At 57.5% G+C, this 16,291-nt stretch overlaps 1 protein-coding gene across 7 annotated transcripts in view; it reads left to right on the forward strand.

Moving 5' to 3' along the window:
- Nucleotides 1–16,291, forward strand: part of PISD (phosphatidylserine decarboxylase) — a 46,134-nt gene that overhangs the window by 28,223 nt on the left and 1,620 nt on the right. For 2 of the 7 annotated variants that reach the window (XM_023185424.2, XM_023185423.2), the window contains 6 exons: nucleotides 10,402–10,656; nucleotides 12,551–12,716; nucleotides 14,526–14,762; nucleotides 14,957–15,095; nucleotides 15,287–15,433; nucleotides 15,718–15,878. In XM_023185424.2, coding sequence (XP_023041192.1) covers nucleotides 10,604–10,656; nucleotides 12,551–12,716; nucleotides 14,526–14,762; nucleotides 14,957–15,095; nucleotides 15,287–15,433; nucleotides 15,718–15,878 — 903 coding nt within the window. In that variant the 5' untranslated portion in view covers nucleotides 10,402–10,603. The other 5 variants (XM_026447079.1, XM_023185425.1, XM_023185426.2 and 2 more) reach the window with 5 other exon arrangements.

The raw sequence follows: 16,291 nt of genomic DNA on the forward strand, positions 1-16,291 counted from the left end.
TTTTTAATAGTTTTGCCATGTTGCCCAGGCAGGTCAAAACCTCCTGGGCTCAAGTGATATGCCTGCCTTGGCCTCCCAAAGTGTTGAAATTATAGGCGTGAGCTACTGCACCCGACTAATATGTAATCTTTTTTAAAAAAGGGAAAAGGTTGGGCGCGGCGGCTCACACCTGTAATCCCAGCACTTTGGGAGGCTGAGGTGGGCAGATCATGAGGTCAGGAGTTCAAGACCAGCCTGGCCAACATGGTGAAACCCCATCTCTACTAAAAATACAAAAATTAGCTGGGCGTGGTGGCGGGCGCCCTTAATCCCAGCTACTTTGGAGGTTGAGGCAGGAGAATTGCTTGAATCTGTAAGGTGGTTTTGTTGTTTTGAGGCATGGCCCTAGGGGCTTGTGGCAAGGGCTGAGGTGTTTGGGGAGCGGCAGTGCAGGAAAGGTCTTACTCAGGAGCAGCCGGGCTTGCAGGGATGCTCACTCCTGCCTGAGTGCTGCTTCCTTGTTTCTAGCCTCTGTTTAGAATTAAAAAAAAAAAAAGTATAATACAGTATTCCAATTCATCAAAAGGAATAACGACAGATCAGCCTGTCTGATCTGCCACCATTCGGCCTAAGCTATCATAAGGCAGGACCCTGTGAAGTGGCCTGTGTCCTCCTTCTCTCCCTGTCCCCTGCCTGGAGCCCCGTGGGCCTGTGCTCAGCATGCATCCTGGCGCTATGGTGTGCCTGGCGGTGAGCAGTGTCGGACATGTTCTCCATGTTGGTAAGCCACGTACGTGCTGTAGCTTTATTATTCTCATCTATAAACAGGGCCATTCACACCCTCATAAAGTTGTTAAATGAGAATGATGTGTAGGTAAATACCTGGCCCCATGCTGGCAGGGAGTGGAGCTTTAGTAAGTACTATTTTACTTCTTACCTAATAGGTGTGAGTGTGGAAATGGGCAAATAGTCAAATTGGCAGGGAAGCAGAGCCTCCCGCCTGCTCCGGTGCTACCTGAACTCCCGTAGTGTTCTTATGCCACTGGAACTGGCTGGCAGGGGCCAGCTCTGACCTCAGAGAATTATAGGCTCATTCTAGGGCAGGAGGATATCTCAGTGGGCGGAAGTGTGGCTCACACAGCCGTGCCCTCATGGCTTTGAGCAGCCAATGTGTGGAATAGTGGAGGGACCGTGTCTCAAGAAGATGTGGAACTCAGCAGGACATGGTGGTTCATGCCCGTAATCCCAGCACTTTGGGAGGCCAAGGTGGGCTGATCACCTGAAGTCAGGAGTTTGAGATGAGCCTCACCAACATGGTGAAACCCCGTCTCTACTAAAAATACAAAAACTAGCTCAGCGTGGTGGCAGGCGCCTGTAGTCCCAGCTACCTGGGAGGCTGAGGCAGGAGAATCACTGGAACCCGGGAGGCAGGGTTGTGGTAAGCCAAGATCGTGCCACTGCACTCCAGCCTTCCAGCCTTGGGGTTAGAGTGAGATTCTGTCTCCAAAAAAAAAAAAAAAAAAGAAACTTAAACACAAGGCTAAACTTCTGGGTTGGAAGGAATCAGGGGATTGCCAACTGAAGACACCTGCGGCCCTGTGTGAAGCTGTCCGCCAGACGACCTAAAAGCACTGTTTTGTTTGTTTACTTGTTTGTTGAGGCAGAGTTTCGCTCTTGTTGCCCAGGCTGGAGTGCAGTGGTGCGATCTCAGCTCACTGCAACCTCAACCTCCCAGGTTCAAGCGATTCTCCTGCCTCAGCCTCCCGAGTAGCTGGGATTATAGGCGCATGCCACCACACCCAGCTAATTTTTGTATTTTTGTATTTTTACAAAAATACTGGGCCTCCCAAAGTGCTGGGATTACAGACATTAAGTCACCACGTCTGGCCTAAAGCACTTTTTCTTTATTCCACCTCAGTCTGCCCTTCCTCAGTGCCTGGGCAGGACCCTTAGGGAGCTGCTGGTGGGGCTCTGAATGGGCCAGGGGTATCCGGGACATGTCACAGGCTAGTGGGACTACCAAAAACGATTCTCATCTTAAAGATGAGCGGGGAGTTGGGCAGGGCTGGGAGAATCTGGTGTGTAGAGAAATAGCCTGAAGGCACTTTGTGCTTGCCCGGCCTCTCTGCCCACATGTCTAGGAGGCTGATGCCTGCCTGTGGTTTCTTGTACTAGCCGTTAAGACACCAGCCATCTTCCTTGAGGGGCCTCTGCCAGCCCCCAGGGAATGAGAATTGGCCAAGAGCCAGGAAATAAGAATTAGCTGAGGACACCTGCCACCCCTGTTCCGTAGCTACCTTTTGTTCCCTGGCACAGGGCATCCCTCTAGAAGTAGTGCATGAAATTCACACAGCTGGGACCTGGCAGAGAATACAGGTGGGTTGACTGAGGCAGGGAAGCCTCCGTCTGCAGGTGGCCTGAGAGCCTGTAGAGCCTCACAGTGGCACTAGGTGGCACTCCCACCCAAGGGAGTCCTAACAGAGTGGGAGGCATGGAAATAAAGGATTCCATGGCCTGAAAGAAATAAATACAAGGCAGGAAAGCAAATTTCCAGACAATTTTTTTTTTCCCTAATGGAAATTCACTTGTAAATGATTGTGCAAAATCCAGAGGCATTTCCCCACTGAAAATACATGTGGTGGAGGTCTGGTTGGAAGATGGGGGAGTGCTGATCTCGGCCAACTTGTGGGCTGGTTTATGGGCTTTTTTTGTTTGTTTGTTTGTTTATTGAGACGGCGTCTCGCTCTGTCGCCCAAGCTGGAGTGCAGTGGCGCGATCTCAGCTCACTGCAACCTCCGTCTTCTGGGTTCATGCCATTCTCCTGCCTCAGCCTCCCGAGTAGCTGGGACTACAGGTACCCGCCACCACACCCGGCTAGTTTTTTGTATTTTTAGTAGAGACGGGGTTTCACCGTGTTGGCCAGGATGGTCTCAATCTCCTGACCTCGTGATCCGGCCGCCTTGGCCTGCCAAAGTGCTATGATACAGGCGTGAGCCACCGCACCCGGCGGTTTATGGGTTTGTAAACACCCATCTGCCTTAGAGGCTTAGAATGGTTAAAAAGCAATGCGGGTGGATGCAGTGCAGCCGAGCTGGCCACTCCACAGGTAAGGGTGTGAGAGTCCCAGAGATCTCTCAGCACATGGGAGGTAGAATGTGTGCAGAAAGCTGGGCTTTCCTCTGCAGACCTTTCTTCCCTGGTCTAACTGGGGCCTGGTTTTGTTCCATCCCCAGGGACCCGTGTGGGCTGGTCTGTAAGTACTAGAGGCTTTGAGGAGGCCAGGATGGTCTTCAGGGTCTTTCCAGTTCTGGAAGTTGGTGGTGCCAGGATTCTGCGTCAGCATCTTTCTGTGCTTTAATTGCATTTTATCCCATGTCATGTGTTTCCTTGGAGCTCTGAGGTAAGAAGGGGTCTGAAGTTTCTTTGGGGCTCTGAGAATGCTGGGATCAGTTACAGTAAGTTCTCAATCTTGATGATAGGTTCTTGGGACCTTCACCTTTAAGCAAAACGTAGAATGAAACCAGTTTTACTATAGGCTAATTGATAGAAGCAAGAGTTGTTCCTGTGAATGTTTCTGACCACAAAAACATCACTGAACTTTTAAAGACCCCAAACATTTCTAATATTAACCATTGAAATGTGAGCTATACATGCATTTATGAACAATTAATAAAAAGTTAGATAATTATTTACCTAATTACTCCAGTTCAGGGTCGCAGGTGGTCCCCTATCCGGGAAGCTCAGGGCATAGGGCGGAAACCAGTCCTGGACGGGACACCTTCCCATGGCAGGGTGCACCCACACCCACACTCACTCAGACTGGGACCATTTAGACACACCAGTGAGCCTAAGTGCACAGCTTTGGGATGTGGAGGAATCTAGGGTACTCAGAGAACACCCATGCAGACAGGGGGAGAACATGCACAGTCCTCACAGGCAGTAGCCCTGGCTGGAATAGATTTTTTTCTTTTTTTCTCATCAGTGTTATGATGACACTATTTGAGGACTTCCTGTAGTGATGTCTGGACAGGAGAATATTAGGAGCAGCAGTGTGTAAGGTATCTGCCACCCTGTACCACATTCTGAGGTCCTTAGGGGTGGTACTGTGCCTTGCTCACCCCTGCCTCCCTGTTCCCATGGGTGCATTGTAGGTGTGAAAGAACATGGAAATCCATGGAGGAGGACCCTATCTGTCTTCTTCCCCCTGCCGAATCCCAGGGCTGTGGCTTGTCATGTAGCACTTGCTTGGGCTGGATCCAGTTAAGGACGACAGGTGTATGGGGCTGTGACTGCACGCCCTTATGTCCTGTTCCAGGCGTGGCCCACTGCCCCATTTCTCCACAAGCCCTACAGACCCTCTCCTCCTGTTCCAAACCTTAATTCTTTCTTTCTTTTTGGTTTAAAAAAAGAAAGAGGTCTCACTATGTTGTCCAGACCGGTCTCAAACTCCTGAGCTTAAGTGATCTTCCCACCCTTGGCCTCCCAAAGTGCTAGGATTACAGGCATGAGCCACCATGCCTGGCCCCAAACCTTAGCTGTTTTAGAAACAAAGATGTCCGTGGTAAGAAGCAGCTGGAATTGTATCCTGTTCAGTGGCTCAGAATGAGACTAAGACTTCAAGGCCATCTCAACATTGAACAGGGGATCGTGTGCTCAGTTGCTCCCACAGATGTGAATGAGGCTACTTAATGCCACACTCTTTCTTTGGTTGAATGGTGATCCCTCTCAGACCTTTCTCCTCCCCTAAAAGAATTAAGCTGATTGGTCCGATCCCATGTGGGCTGAGTGCTTGTTGGGTGTCTGGCACCATGTGGGTATGGGGTGGGCTGCCAACCCGAAGACCTAGGGTCTTCTGATCTAGTGGGGTGGGAAGACAGCATGCATCATTCCCATGGACTGTGCATCCTAGTATTGAAGCAGGGAGGCCTGTGTGCTCTAGGCTGGGGCCATCGGACCTTGTTTATGGCTGCCCCTGTTCACTGGTCTACATCAGTTTTGGAGTCAGGGCATTCTCTGTGTCAGGGATGTGCGTGCCTGGAGGGCAGGTCGGGATGGGAGCAGCCTTGTAGCTTCAAGATGGGGTGCGGGAAGGATCAAGGATTTCGCCTTCTCTGGAGCTTCCAGGGCTAGCAGGGGTGCTTTCTGTTCAGTCCAGTGAAGAAGCCGGTCCTCAGTGAGGTCAGCAGCGGGTGGGGTTCTGAGTCTGCCTAGTGTTGGGTAGGGCGTGGTGAGGGGAGGCAGCTGCTTTGGGAGGCCAGCCACAGGCTGCTGACAGGCGGCTCACAGACCAGCGAACAAACTGAGGACAGACAGGAGGCATCCCTTGGGAGCAGCCGGGCCCTCCTTGCTGGTTGAGTGGGGTCCTCCCATGACAGTGACCAGGCGGAGCTGGTGCCTGCTGGCCTTCCTCTTCTCCCCGGCCTTGGCCCCTCCTCTTAAAGAGGCCCTCGGGTTGGGCTGGCGGCCCAGCAGGACTGGGGCTCAGAGGGAGCGGCGGCTTTAAGGGTGGCTGGGGTCGGTCTCCTGCCCCCGCCCCTGGTAGTCTGAGTGGCTGGAGCCCGAGCCCCGCCCACTCGCCCCAAGGCTTCCCGGCTCCGGGAGCGCCTCTGGGGAGTCCGAGCCCGGAAGCTGGAGTCACCTGCGGGTGAGTGAGCGGAGCCGGCGCCCAGGTCCGGCCGGGAGCCACAGGTGACTTCTTAGGGAGGCGCCCTGCCCCGCCCTCACAGAGAGCCAGTGCCAGGTGGGGATGCCCTTCTAGCGCCTTCGGTCGCAGGTGGGCTCTCCCAGATGCAACGACGCGGCCTGGCCTGAGGAGCCCTGCGGACAGGGTCGAGCGAGTCGTGGGCTTTTTTCCGTTCCCACGTGGGCACGGCCCGGGCCCGGGCTGCGTGAGCTCACTTCCTCCACGTCCATGTACTGCCGAGCACGGGTACGGGAAGTGAAAGGCGTACGGGAAATGAGGCGGCAGCGGGAAGTGAGGGGGTGTGGGGGGGCGCCGGCAGTGAGGCGGCTGTGGGAAGTGAGGGGGTGCCGGCTGGCATTGGCGGGGCCCAGGCTGGGGCGCCTCTGGCTTTGAGAGCTCCCGTCTCCTCAGGGTGCCTGGGGAAGAGGGCAGCGCCGGAGGGCCAGGGAGCGGGTGGCAGGCTTGCTGCCTCTGCCCAGAGCCGGTTCCCCTCAGCGCCCAGGGTTGTCTGAGAGGAGGTTACCAGTCTTTGGGCGGCTAGGACAGACCCCTGCGAGCCCTGCCTGCCTGCCCTCTTCCCAGGGCCTCCTGGGCTGCCTGCCACTGACTGGCTGAAAGGCGCCTCTGGGCCCTTCTCTTTGCTCCCTGGTCCATGTGATCGCCCAGGGAGTACCATTTTCCCCGTCCCCTGCTTGGAAAGTTTGCTTCTAGCTCAGGAACACAGGGAAGGCAGGGTTGTCGCCCCACTGGACGCATGCGGCTGCCGGGTGGCCCGGCCTCAGCCGAGCTGGGGAGAATGCCCCCCTCCTCGTTCCCCGCCTCCCGGGGGGAGTGCATGGCCGGTAGTCAGGCCACTGGACACAGGATTTGGGGCCCTGGAGGTTTCTGCTGAGGCTTCAAGAGGGGTGGTCCTGGCGCTCCAGGCGCTTCCCATCAGATAGCAGGAGCCAGTTCTCAGGGTCCCTGGCTGAACACACAAGCTGCAAGGCTCCATATCCTCCGGCAGAGCTGACTGGGGGCTGCGGGCTGCAGGGGACAGTGCCATACCCCTCCACTGCCTGCTCCGCCTTGCTAAGGCTTGAACCAGAATCCAACAGGAGCAGCACTGTAAGTGTATACACGCATACCCCGACACACACCCCCGGACCTACACACACACATCCTCACGCACACAACCCCTACCGGCACACACCCCCTCACCTACACACACCTCCTACACGCACACACCCCCTCACACACACCCCTACAGGCACACACCCCACACCCTCGCGCCTACACACACACCCCTATACACACATGGCTCCTACATGCACACACCTTGCACCCGTGCACACCCCCTCCATGGACAAGCTCACACGCACACACCACCTATACGCATAACACACCCTCACACCTACACACCCCACACAGCCCCACGCACACACCCTCGCACCTTCACATAGATACACGCACCCCTCCATGCACATACCCTTGCACCTACACACGTATCATACATGCACACATACTTGCATCTACACGCACCTCCCCTGCATGCACAACATGCTTGCAGGCCCCAACCCAACCTGTAGTAACTGCTGCCTGGCCTGGGTGCATTCATCGACTTCAGTTGGAATGTTCCATTCCACTGGTGGGGGGGCAGGTATTGTGGTCTTTACCCTGGTTGGTGAGGGATGGTTGGGGACATTGCCCTACTGCTCTGGTATGGATCCCCAGAACAGCATGTCCTGACAAAGGTGCTCCCCACCCCCCATACGGTCCTGTCAGCCATTGCTTCCTACTCACAGGGCCAGTCACTGCCCGCAAGTTTGGGTTCCTGTGTTAGAACTGCCACTTAAGCCCCTCTTATTTCGTCTTTCCTGTGGTGGAAACCCCTGCCTCCACCGGTGTGAGGTTGAGTTTTTGGAGAGGTGAGTTGTTGGAAGCCAGGTCTGAGGCTGCATCGCGCTCCTGGGTGGAAGTGGGGTTTCTGAGCAGTTATTTTGGGCCATGGTTGCTGCTGTGCTCTGAGCCTCAAGGGAGTGGGTAGCAGGAATTTCCTTTCCCATTTTCCAGATGTACAAACCAAGACTTAGAGAGCACCTGTGACTTGCCGAGGCCTTTCCCTGCTCTCAGGGCAGGGGTAGAGGAAGGCAGCCAGAATTGCAGTGACCAGGTTGTCACCAGCCACAAGGCCCGTTCTCATGTTGCAGCTGACTAGCCCTTAGGCCATGTAATGACATTAAAGTCCTATTGGTCACAACCCTAAACTCATCTCCACAGAATGTCTTTGAGGCTTAGAAGGGAGGAAAGGTGTCAGCGCTTCCTCCATTCTGGGTACCCTTCTTGCAAGTTCCTCATCCAGGGCCTGAGGCTCCCACCTCATGTCACCCTCAAGACAGCCAGAGAGGGTGAAATATTTGGCTTGGGGTTCCAGGGCTGTCATAGGTAGAGGGCAAGCTGGGCTCTGAAATGGGGAGGCCAGAAACACTGCTGGCCAAGGAATTGGCTTTACCCTTGGGAAGCAAGAAGGCAGCGACCTCTAAGGGCCCCTTCCCTCGATCCTGCAGCTCTGAGAGGGACTGGCAGTGCTCAGCCTGTGTCCTGGGGCAAAGCTGGATTCATTTTCTTTCCTGGCGATCTTTTGGGGCCCACAGGTGGTAATTTGGAGGCACTGACACCCTGGTCTCGGTGGCTGTTTTAGAAGAGGCAGAACAGTGATGTCAAGGATCTGAATGAGCAAGGACCCCATGCCCTCACCGGGCTCACCAGCAGGGGCGGTGCCGCAGCCTGGCCTCTCAGGATGGTTCTTAGTCTCTCCAGGGCCCACCTTTCCCTGATGGGCATCTGACTTGGCCCCTGGCCTCATGTGCTTCGGTTCCTTAGTAGGGCCCCCTCTGAGACTGGAGGCCAGACCCAGCCCCTCACAGCACCATGGAAGAATGAAATGCCAAGGCTCACAGGGGAACCTGCTTTGAGAACCCAAGGTTTTTGGCCAAACTAGGTTCATCTGGGTTCATCTTTCTGATACATTCAGGGCTGTGGGGGTCACTGTCCCACATGGTAGATCAGGGAGGAAAACTGGCAGGAGGCTGGGGTTCCCCAAGGCCCCTCCTCTCTGCCTCCCCTCAAGGCCATGCTTGCCTCCCTGTGAATCCTGGCTGTGAGCTCAGCTCCAAGCCTGCACTCTATCCACCAGGGAAAGAGCTTCCCCTTTGGAACCAGGCACCAGGCTCACCCCTGACTGCTGTTACCCCTCTGTTTCCCTGGCAGCTGGCAGGAGGCCAGCATGGAGCCTGCTGGGCCAGGAAGGGTGGGGTGTGTGCTCAGTACGTTGGAGTGATTGGAGTGACACGGCCCTGGAGGTCTGGACCCTGGGGCTAAAGCAGGGGTATCTTTGGGTCCGGGCCTCGAGATGGGATGGGCCTCTTGTGCATGTGCCAATTTCCTGGTGCCGGCATCTTCTCGAGGGAGGATGCTGGTGTGTATCTGTTTTCTGGTGGGTAGGTGCCCTCCTGCCTGACCCACCTGCAGTGAGCTGTCCCCATCACTCATTTAGGAGAGGGGCCTGGACCAGCCCCAGCCACTGCCTGGATCAGTGGAGAAATCCATGCTTGTGTCCAGACTTTAGTCACCTTATTGTCCTGGCTCCAAGAGGCCACTGAATCTCATACACGGGGCTTCGGTGACTCTAGCAGGCAGGTGCCCGGGTGGAATCTTCTCCTCTGTGGCTGAGGAGGGTTTGCCAGGGCGTCAGATGTTCGACCACGCGCGACCACAGTGACGTCTGAGTTCAGCCTCACAGCCGGCTGGCCATGTCTGGCCTATTCTTTGCTTTAGGCGGCAGCTCTTGGGGTCACATTTCATCATCTAAGGATGGTGACAGGTGCCTGTCCCCTTCCTGGGCAGTGGTTGGGGGTGAAGGACGGGAGGGGTGGGCCCCTGTCAGCCCATATCCTGGAGGGCCTTGATTGCCTGGGCTGAGATAGCAGCAGCTTTGGCATGTTTGCTCTGCCTTCTGCTATCTGTGCAGGCCAACGTGGAGAGGCTTTGTAGGGGCCAGGCCTGTCCTCCCCCCTGGCCAAAATGCTTTTCTGAAGCAAAGATGGAAAAAGGGGAGTAGAACTGGTTTGGGCTGCAGTCCTGGCTTGTTCCCAGCCCCAGGCTGGTTTTTCCCACATGCACAGCTTCTGAGGAAGGCCTGGAGCAGGGAGCTGGGTATTTTGTGTGTGTGTGTTGCGGGGGGGTCAAGGCCAGGAGGGGTGAGGAGAGAGCCAGAGCAGGTAAGATGCCAGGTTCTCACCAGGGCGCCTCTCGTGGCTTCCCGCTCATCTCATTCCTCAGATGCTACTTTGTAACCTGAATTGAAAATGGGTCAGGTCCTGGCAAGGGAGGGGCCACACTGCAGACCGGCTGACGTGGTGCTGGGCCTGGGCCTAGGCCTGGAGCATGGGGCTCAAGTTCCCACCTTGTGTGTTTGGAGCTGAGTGGTGCCTGGAAACCTTGGCAGCAGTGGCTGGTCCCCTCCCTGTCATGGCTTACTGGACCCAGCAGCCTGAGGGCCTTGCCCCCTGCTGCCTCCCCAGGCCAGCTGAGGAAGAGGATGAGCAGTGCAGGCTGGCTCAGCCCCGGGTAGCAGGGACAGGGCAGGTGGCCAGGACTGGGGACAGTGGGCTTCAGTGCAGGGGCTTTTGCACTGGGCTGCAAGCCCTGAGCAGGTGACCTGAGCAGGTGTGTGACTAGTGCCTGTCTGTCTGCAATAGCCCTGACCCTCTAATCTGCACCCTGTGAGCCACCAAGACTGAACCAAGCCCAGGAAGCGGCGCCACCAACCGGCCTCACAGAGGCAGAGGCCCTGGAGCAGTGACAGCACAGGAGATCTGCTGGCTCAGGGGAAGGGGAGGAAAGAGGAAAACAAAGGGAGTGATCGAGTGAGCCTCGCCCCGCCCTCCCTGTGCCCGGCCCATGATGTGTCAGTCAGAGGCGCGGCGAGGACCAGAGCTCCGCGCGGCGAAATGGTGAGATGCTGCCCACCGCGCCCTAACCCCATGGTTCCCCGCCACGACCTCCGGAAGGTCAGAGTTCACATCCAGCGGCCTCGCAGTAGAGGTGGCGGCAAGGGAACTGGTGGTCAGCCTCCGAGGCTGGAGGGGCCCGGCCTGGGGGGCCTGAGCGCCCTGAGTCGGAGAGCCCGCTTCAGGTATCTTTGGTTCCAACCACGAGAGGGCCCAGCAGGGGGAGGCTGCCAGCGGGCCTCAGACCTCAGGCCTGTGATCTTCCCTACCCTGGTGCTCCCAGGCCCCCTCCTCCCAGCCCAGACCCTTGCCTCTGCACCCCACCTGGGAGAGAGGCTTCCCCATCCCCCTTCCTGCCCGCGGGAGGGGTGCAGCTCTTCCCGATTGGTCCCTGCTCTTCTGCAGTGAGTGGGGCAGGTGGCAGAGCCAGCGGAGAGCAGTGATCTGTCTTTGCTTGGCCCCTGCCACCTTCCTGGACCTTTTAAAAATACACCGGGGTGGGATGGGAGAGAAAGCAGGCACCCGGGAGCTGCGGAGATGCAGCCGCCTCTGAGCTCGAGCCTGGGCCTGAGCGGGGTTCGCCGCTGGTTTGCCTTTCCGTCTGCTCTGCTGCTTCTGTCAGCTGAGATGCCGCTTTGTTCCTTGGTTTGCTCGGCGACTGGGAGAGAGGACTCAGCTTCTCTTTGAGAGCACAGTCCCAGATGGCAGCCGTAGATTAGCCAAAGCAGTTACTTTGCAGATGAGGAAACTGAGGCCTGGGGACGTTCTCAGTGGATGGCAGTGTGGTCTCCTGCTGGCTACCCTGGGTCTCAGGAGCATTTGCTAGGCCTAGGCACGGACAGGGTGGGGTGGGCCTTGTTTCTGCTCAGGAGGCCAGGGTTGTGATGGAAAGGCTCGTCTGGCCTCTGCTGCTCTGGTGAAGCTGAGCCCCTGCTGAGTGCCCTGCATTTGTGCTGGGAGGGTGGGGAGAGGCGGGATCACATTTTCAAAAAGGAGGGGCTTGGGTCTTGTGTGTATGTGTGTGTGTGTGTATCCACCTTTGCTGAAAGGAGGGGCTTGGGTGTGTGTGTGTGTGTGTGTGTATATGTGTGCACGCGCGCAGCCCCAGCAGAGCAGGCAGGTGGCTTGAGAGCTTGTGGTGGGGAGGTTTTGTTCACAAACCTGTGGATGGGTTTTCAGAACCTGGCCAGTTACAGAAAGACTATGCAGATGGATGGCACTGTAGCTGTGTGGTGCTGGTAGGTGGGGTGTAAATGCTCCCTTTGAGAGTTTGTCTGGCCTTGGCCCCGTAATTTAGCAGATGAGGAAAGAGGGGGCCTGGAACCATGAAAAGAATATCCCAGTTCCTGCAAAGGATGGTAGCAGAAGACTGAGCAAATGGTTACCCAGCTGGCTGGGTCGTAGCTCCTCAGTGATATGCGCTGCCCTGCCAGTGCCTGTGTGGCAGAGCTGGCCCCTGGGGCTCACTCTCCTGGGCCGAGGAGGCTGAGGAATGTGAGGCAGGCTCTGCACCCTGCTCTCCCCTCCCTAGGCCCAGGTGCTTGGATCTGGAGGCCCTTGCTGGGAGCTGCTGCGGCTGAGAGGTGCCCCGCAGCTGGGCCTGACTCTCCTCTTGTGGCTGCCCCCACATTCCCAGTCCTCCCCAGCTGGCTGGCGGGTGGGAGAGCCTGGGAAATGAGTCTGCTAGCCAGAGGCAGCCAACCCCCTGGCTCAGAATGGGGTTGGGACAAGGGGGCACAGCCAGTGCTTGCTGGGCTCCATCACCCCATGGCAAGGTAGCTTGCCAACAAGGGTGGGTAGACAGGAGGAATCCTGCCCTGAGTGCAGGTGGCAGTCTCCTGGGTCCCGCCTAGAGCCTGGCCACTGACCTGGCTGTGCATGGACCTGTGCCCTGCAGGTTGCACTTCCCCCAGCTGGCCCTGAGGCGGAGGCTGGGGCAGCTGAGCTGCATGTCCAGACCCGCCCTGAAACTGCGCTCCTGGCCCTTGACCGTCCTCTACTACCTCCTGCCCTTCGGCGCCCTCAGACCGCTCAGCCGGGTGGGATGGAGGCCCGTAAGCAGGGTAAGTGTGCACAGGGCCCTGTGGCCCGGACCTGCCCTCCAGGCAGGCCCGAGGTTGGGGTGCAGGAGAGACTGAGGTGGCGGCAAGCTGTCAGAAGCAGAGGGTCATCTTCAGTGGGTCAGGGTTGGAAGGTTCATTGGTGGGCAAGGCCAGGGCAGCTTTTGAAAAGGCCACTACCTGGGCCGCAGAAGTGACTGCGAGGGTGTGCCGTGCCCTGCCCGCTCCCCTAGCCTGCCTCGTTTCTGCCATTTGGGGCTCCGGTTCTGGAAGGAACCCAGTCTGGGGATTCAGAAAATGGTGTCTGTCTCTGACTTTCCTGTGTTCAGGCAGAAAACAGCTTAGAGGTGATTTTGAGCAGAAGCCAAATTAATTCTGGGATGCCAAAGGGGTGGTTCAGGAAGGACGGATCCTGTTTGGGTTCCTTAGGGTGAGGACACCTTTAAGGAGCCCAGAGGCCTGCCCTAGGAATGGTCAGGGGAACTGGCTTGGCCCCTCCTGGCCCCTAGACGGCTCGCTCTTGCCCTTGGCTTCTCAGGCAGGTTGACCCCAAGGAGGAAACCCTGTTCCTGGGCCTTTGTCAGGTTGGTGTCGTCAGAGCTCAGGGGCACTGAGGTACCTGGACATTAGCCCAGGCTCCCACCTGTGCTTGGGAAGGGCCTGGGCTCACATAGCCCTTCTGTGTGACTGGGCATCAGCTGGGAGGATAAGAGCAGCTCTCTGGGAGCTGCTAATTCCTTACCATGCAGAGGTGTTGAAAGTTGGAATGAAATCACTTTTACACCTTGGGGAGTTGGTGTCTTGGTTGTGTTTAGAGAATCTGCAGCCACCAATTAGAGGCAGTTTCTACAGTGGCAGCAGCACCTGGAGTTTAACAGGCTGCCACTTCCTGGGTACCTGGCCCTGCCGGAGGGCTCTGGGACCAACTAGTGGGACCCAGTGCCTGTCCTCAGGCCATCGTCTGTCTTCAGGTGCTTCAGGCTTCCCTGAAGGAAGAGAGAACAGAGGGGCCTGAGGGGACGACCTCCCTTTGCCTCCTGGGAGGAACCCCAGCTGCAGACAGCTTTATGGCCTGACTCAGTCACAGTAGAATGTTGAACGCAAGTCCTGCTGTGGGGCCGAGGTGGGGCTCAGCAGGGCTGGGCTTCTCGGACTGCTGCATCCAGGCCCTCAGAGTGCTGGCTGGACCTGTGGGGGCTGCGGACCCTGTGTCTGCAGCTCAGGCCCAGGTGACAGCGACCTCGCAGACCTGCATCTGAAAATCCCTGATGTTGGTGCTCAGGGTGTCCTCCTCACTTCCTGTTAAGACAGAGGGACACATTTTGGGCTGTAGACTTGTTCCACGCACTTGGGAGCCTCCTCCTTTCTCTGGTGGTCTGGGATATGGGCAGTGACCAAGGGCAAGATGCCAACCACCTCTCCACATACTGTGATACTGGGGTCACCGTGGCTAGGGTCACACACTGTGGTTAGGGTCAGATCCGTTTCCGATCCCCACTTTAAGAAGTAAGACTGCTGGCCATCTCCCGTTCTGGGACTGGGGCAGTTGCTATTTGACTTTTGCATGAAATGGTGAAAACCACTGGAGTTGTACGTAAATCCAGCACTGTGTGTGGCAGGAGTTGGCAGGTGCAATCTGGTTCCCAGTGAGAAACAGCCACATCACAAAAGCAGCGTGGGGCACCTGGGCCCTGGTGTCCTCCCTGGGGTGCAGATTCTCTCCTGAAGTGAGACGTGGGCTCACGACAGTACTTGGGCTCTCTGGAGCTGGGGCAGTGGGGTCAACTCAGCCCCTTGCCCTGTGGCCTGCAGGTGGCTTTGTACAAGTCAGTGCCGACGCGCTTGCTGTCACGGGCCTGGGGTCGCCTCAACCAGGTGGAGCTGCCACACTGGCTGCGCAGGCCCGTCTATAGCCTGTACATCTGGACCTTCGGGGTGAACATGAAAGAGGCCGCTGTGGAGGACCTGCATCACTACCGCAACCTCAGCGAGTTCTTCCGGCGCAAGCTGAAGCCGCAGGCCCGGCCCGTCTGTGGCCTGCACAGTGTGGTGAGGCCCGATCCTTCGTCCTGGGGGAAACAGGACTTTTTCCTGCCTCCACAGCTGGGACTCCACTTGCCCAGCACAGCCCCGGGGTCTCTAGCATATCTGGAAGGGGCAGGATGACAAGGGGAGGTGGGGGCTGTCTCCTGGGGGGAGGAGACCCTGCTCTCCCTGGCAGCAAGCCTCTTCTGTCCTTCCAGATCAGCCCATCGGATGGAAGGATCCTCAACTTTGGGCAGGTGAAGAACTGCGAGGTGGAGCAGGTAAAGGGGGTCACCTACTCCCTGGAGTCGTTCCTGGGCCCGCGCACCTACACAGAGGACCTGCCCTTCCCGCCAGGTGGGTCACTGCGCAGGCGGGGCCAGGCAGCCCTGCTGCTGTGTGACTGGACTGGGAGGGAGGGGAATGCTGGGGAAGGAACTGAGGCTGGCATGTGGGGCCTCCCTGAGAATCCGTGTGCAGACCGCACTCGGGCTCCGTGCTGGGTGCTCACTGTGTTGGTGGCCTCCATGTCTGCTCCTACCCTACAGCCGCCTCGTGTGACTCCTTCAAGAACCAGCTGGTCACCCGGGAAGGGAATGAGCTCTATCACTGTGTCATCTACCTGGCCCCCGGGGACTACCACTGCTTCCACTCCCCCACGGACTGGACTGTGTCCCACCGGCGTCACTTCCCAGGTCAGCCTGGGGCCGGCGTGTGGGGGGAGCTGCCTCTGTGGGCTTCACATAGAGGCTTTCAGCTTCTTGGTGTCAGCGGACCAGGCTCCAGGTCAGGGTCATCAAGGCCAGGAGCCGACTGCTTTATGCAGGCTGGTTGTGGGCAGGGGACCGTGGGGCCCACTCAGCTCAGCATTTGGAATGACATCGGGGCAACAGGCCATGAGTCCCTTTGGGTCTTGGCTGCCCTGGAGTGGCCACACTGGGCTCTGGACAGGGAGTAGCAGCGTTCCCTGCCTCTGCAGGCTCCCTGATGTCAGTGAACCCTGGCATGGCTCGCTGGATCAAAGAGCTCTTCTGCCATAATGAGCGGGTAGTCCTGACGGGGGACTGGAAACATGGCTTCTTCTCACTGACGGCTGTGGGGGCCACCAACGTGGGCTCCATTCGCATCTACTTTGACCGGGTAAGCCGAATGTAGGCACTGCCAAAGCCCAAGGCCTGGACCTCTTGGGTCTACCTGCCTTGTCTGCTGTGCGGCCGATGGGCTGGGACTGAATTCTGGGGAGGCCACATCTCTGGTCAGGCGTGGCTCTGCTGAGCAGCTGTCCTGAGAATGGGCCGCTCCACCTGCCAGCCAGCTGAGGCTTCCCTTCCTTCTTGCACCGCTGGCTGGAAGAGATAGAGGGAATTAACCTCCTTGCCTAGGACCTGGCTTGTGCTAGGAACCATGGTCAAAGGTGAGAGTGAGGAGGGAACAGAAAGGGAGTGTTGAGCTCGGGGTGGCTCATGTTGGTTACAGCATGTGAGGGGGTCAGCACTCGCAGGCCTGCTGCCCACCCTGTCTCAAGGGGCTGCCTTTTTGGGTGTCAGTTTGTG

Source organism: Piliocolobus tephrosceles, chromosome 19, assembly GCF_002776525.5.
Source record: "Piliocolobus tephrosceles isolate RC106 chromosome 19, ASM277652v3, whole genome shotgun sequence".
NCBI lineage: Eukaryota > Metazoa > Chordata > Mammalia > Primates > Cercopithecidae > Piliocolobus > Piliocolobus tephrosceles.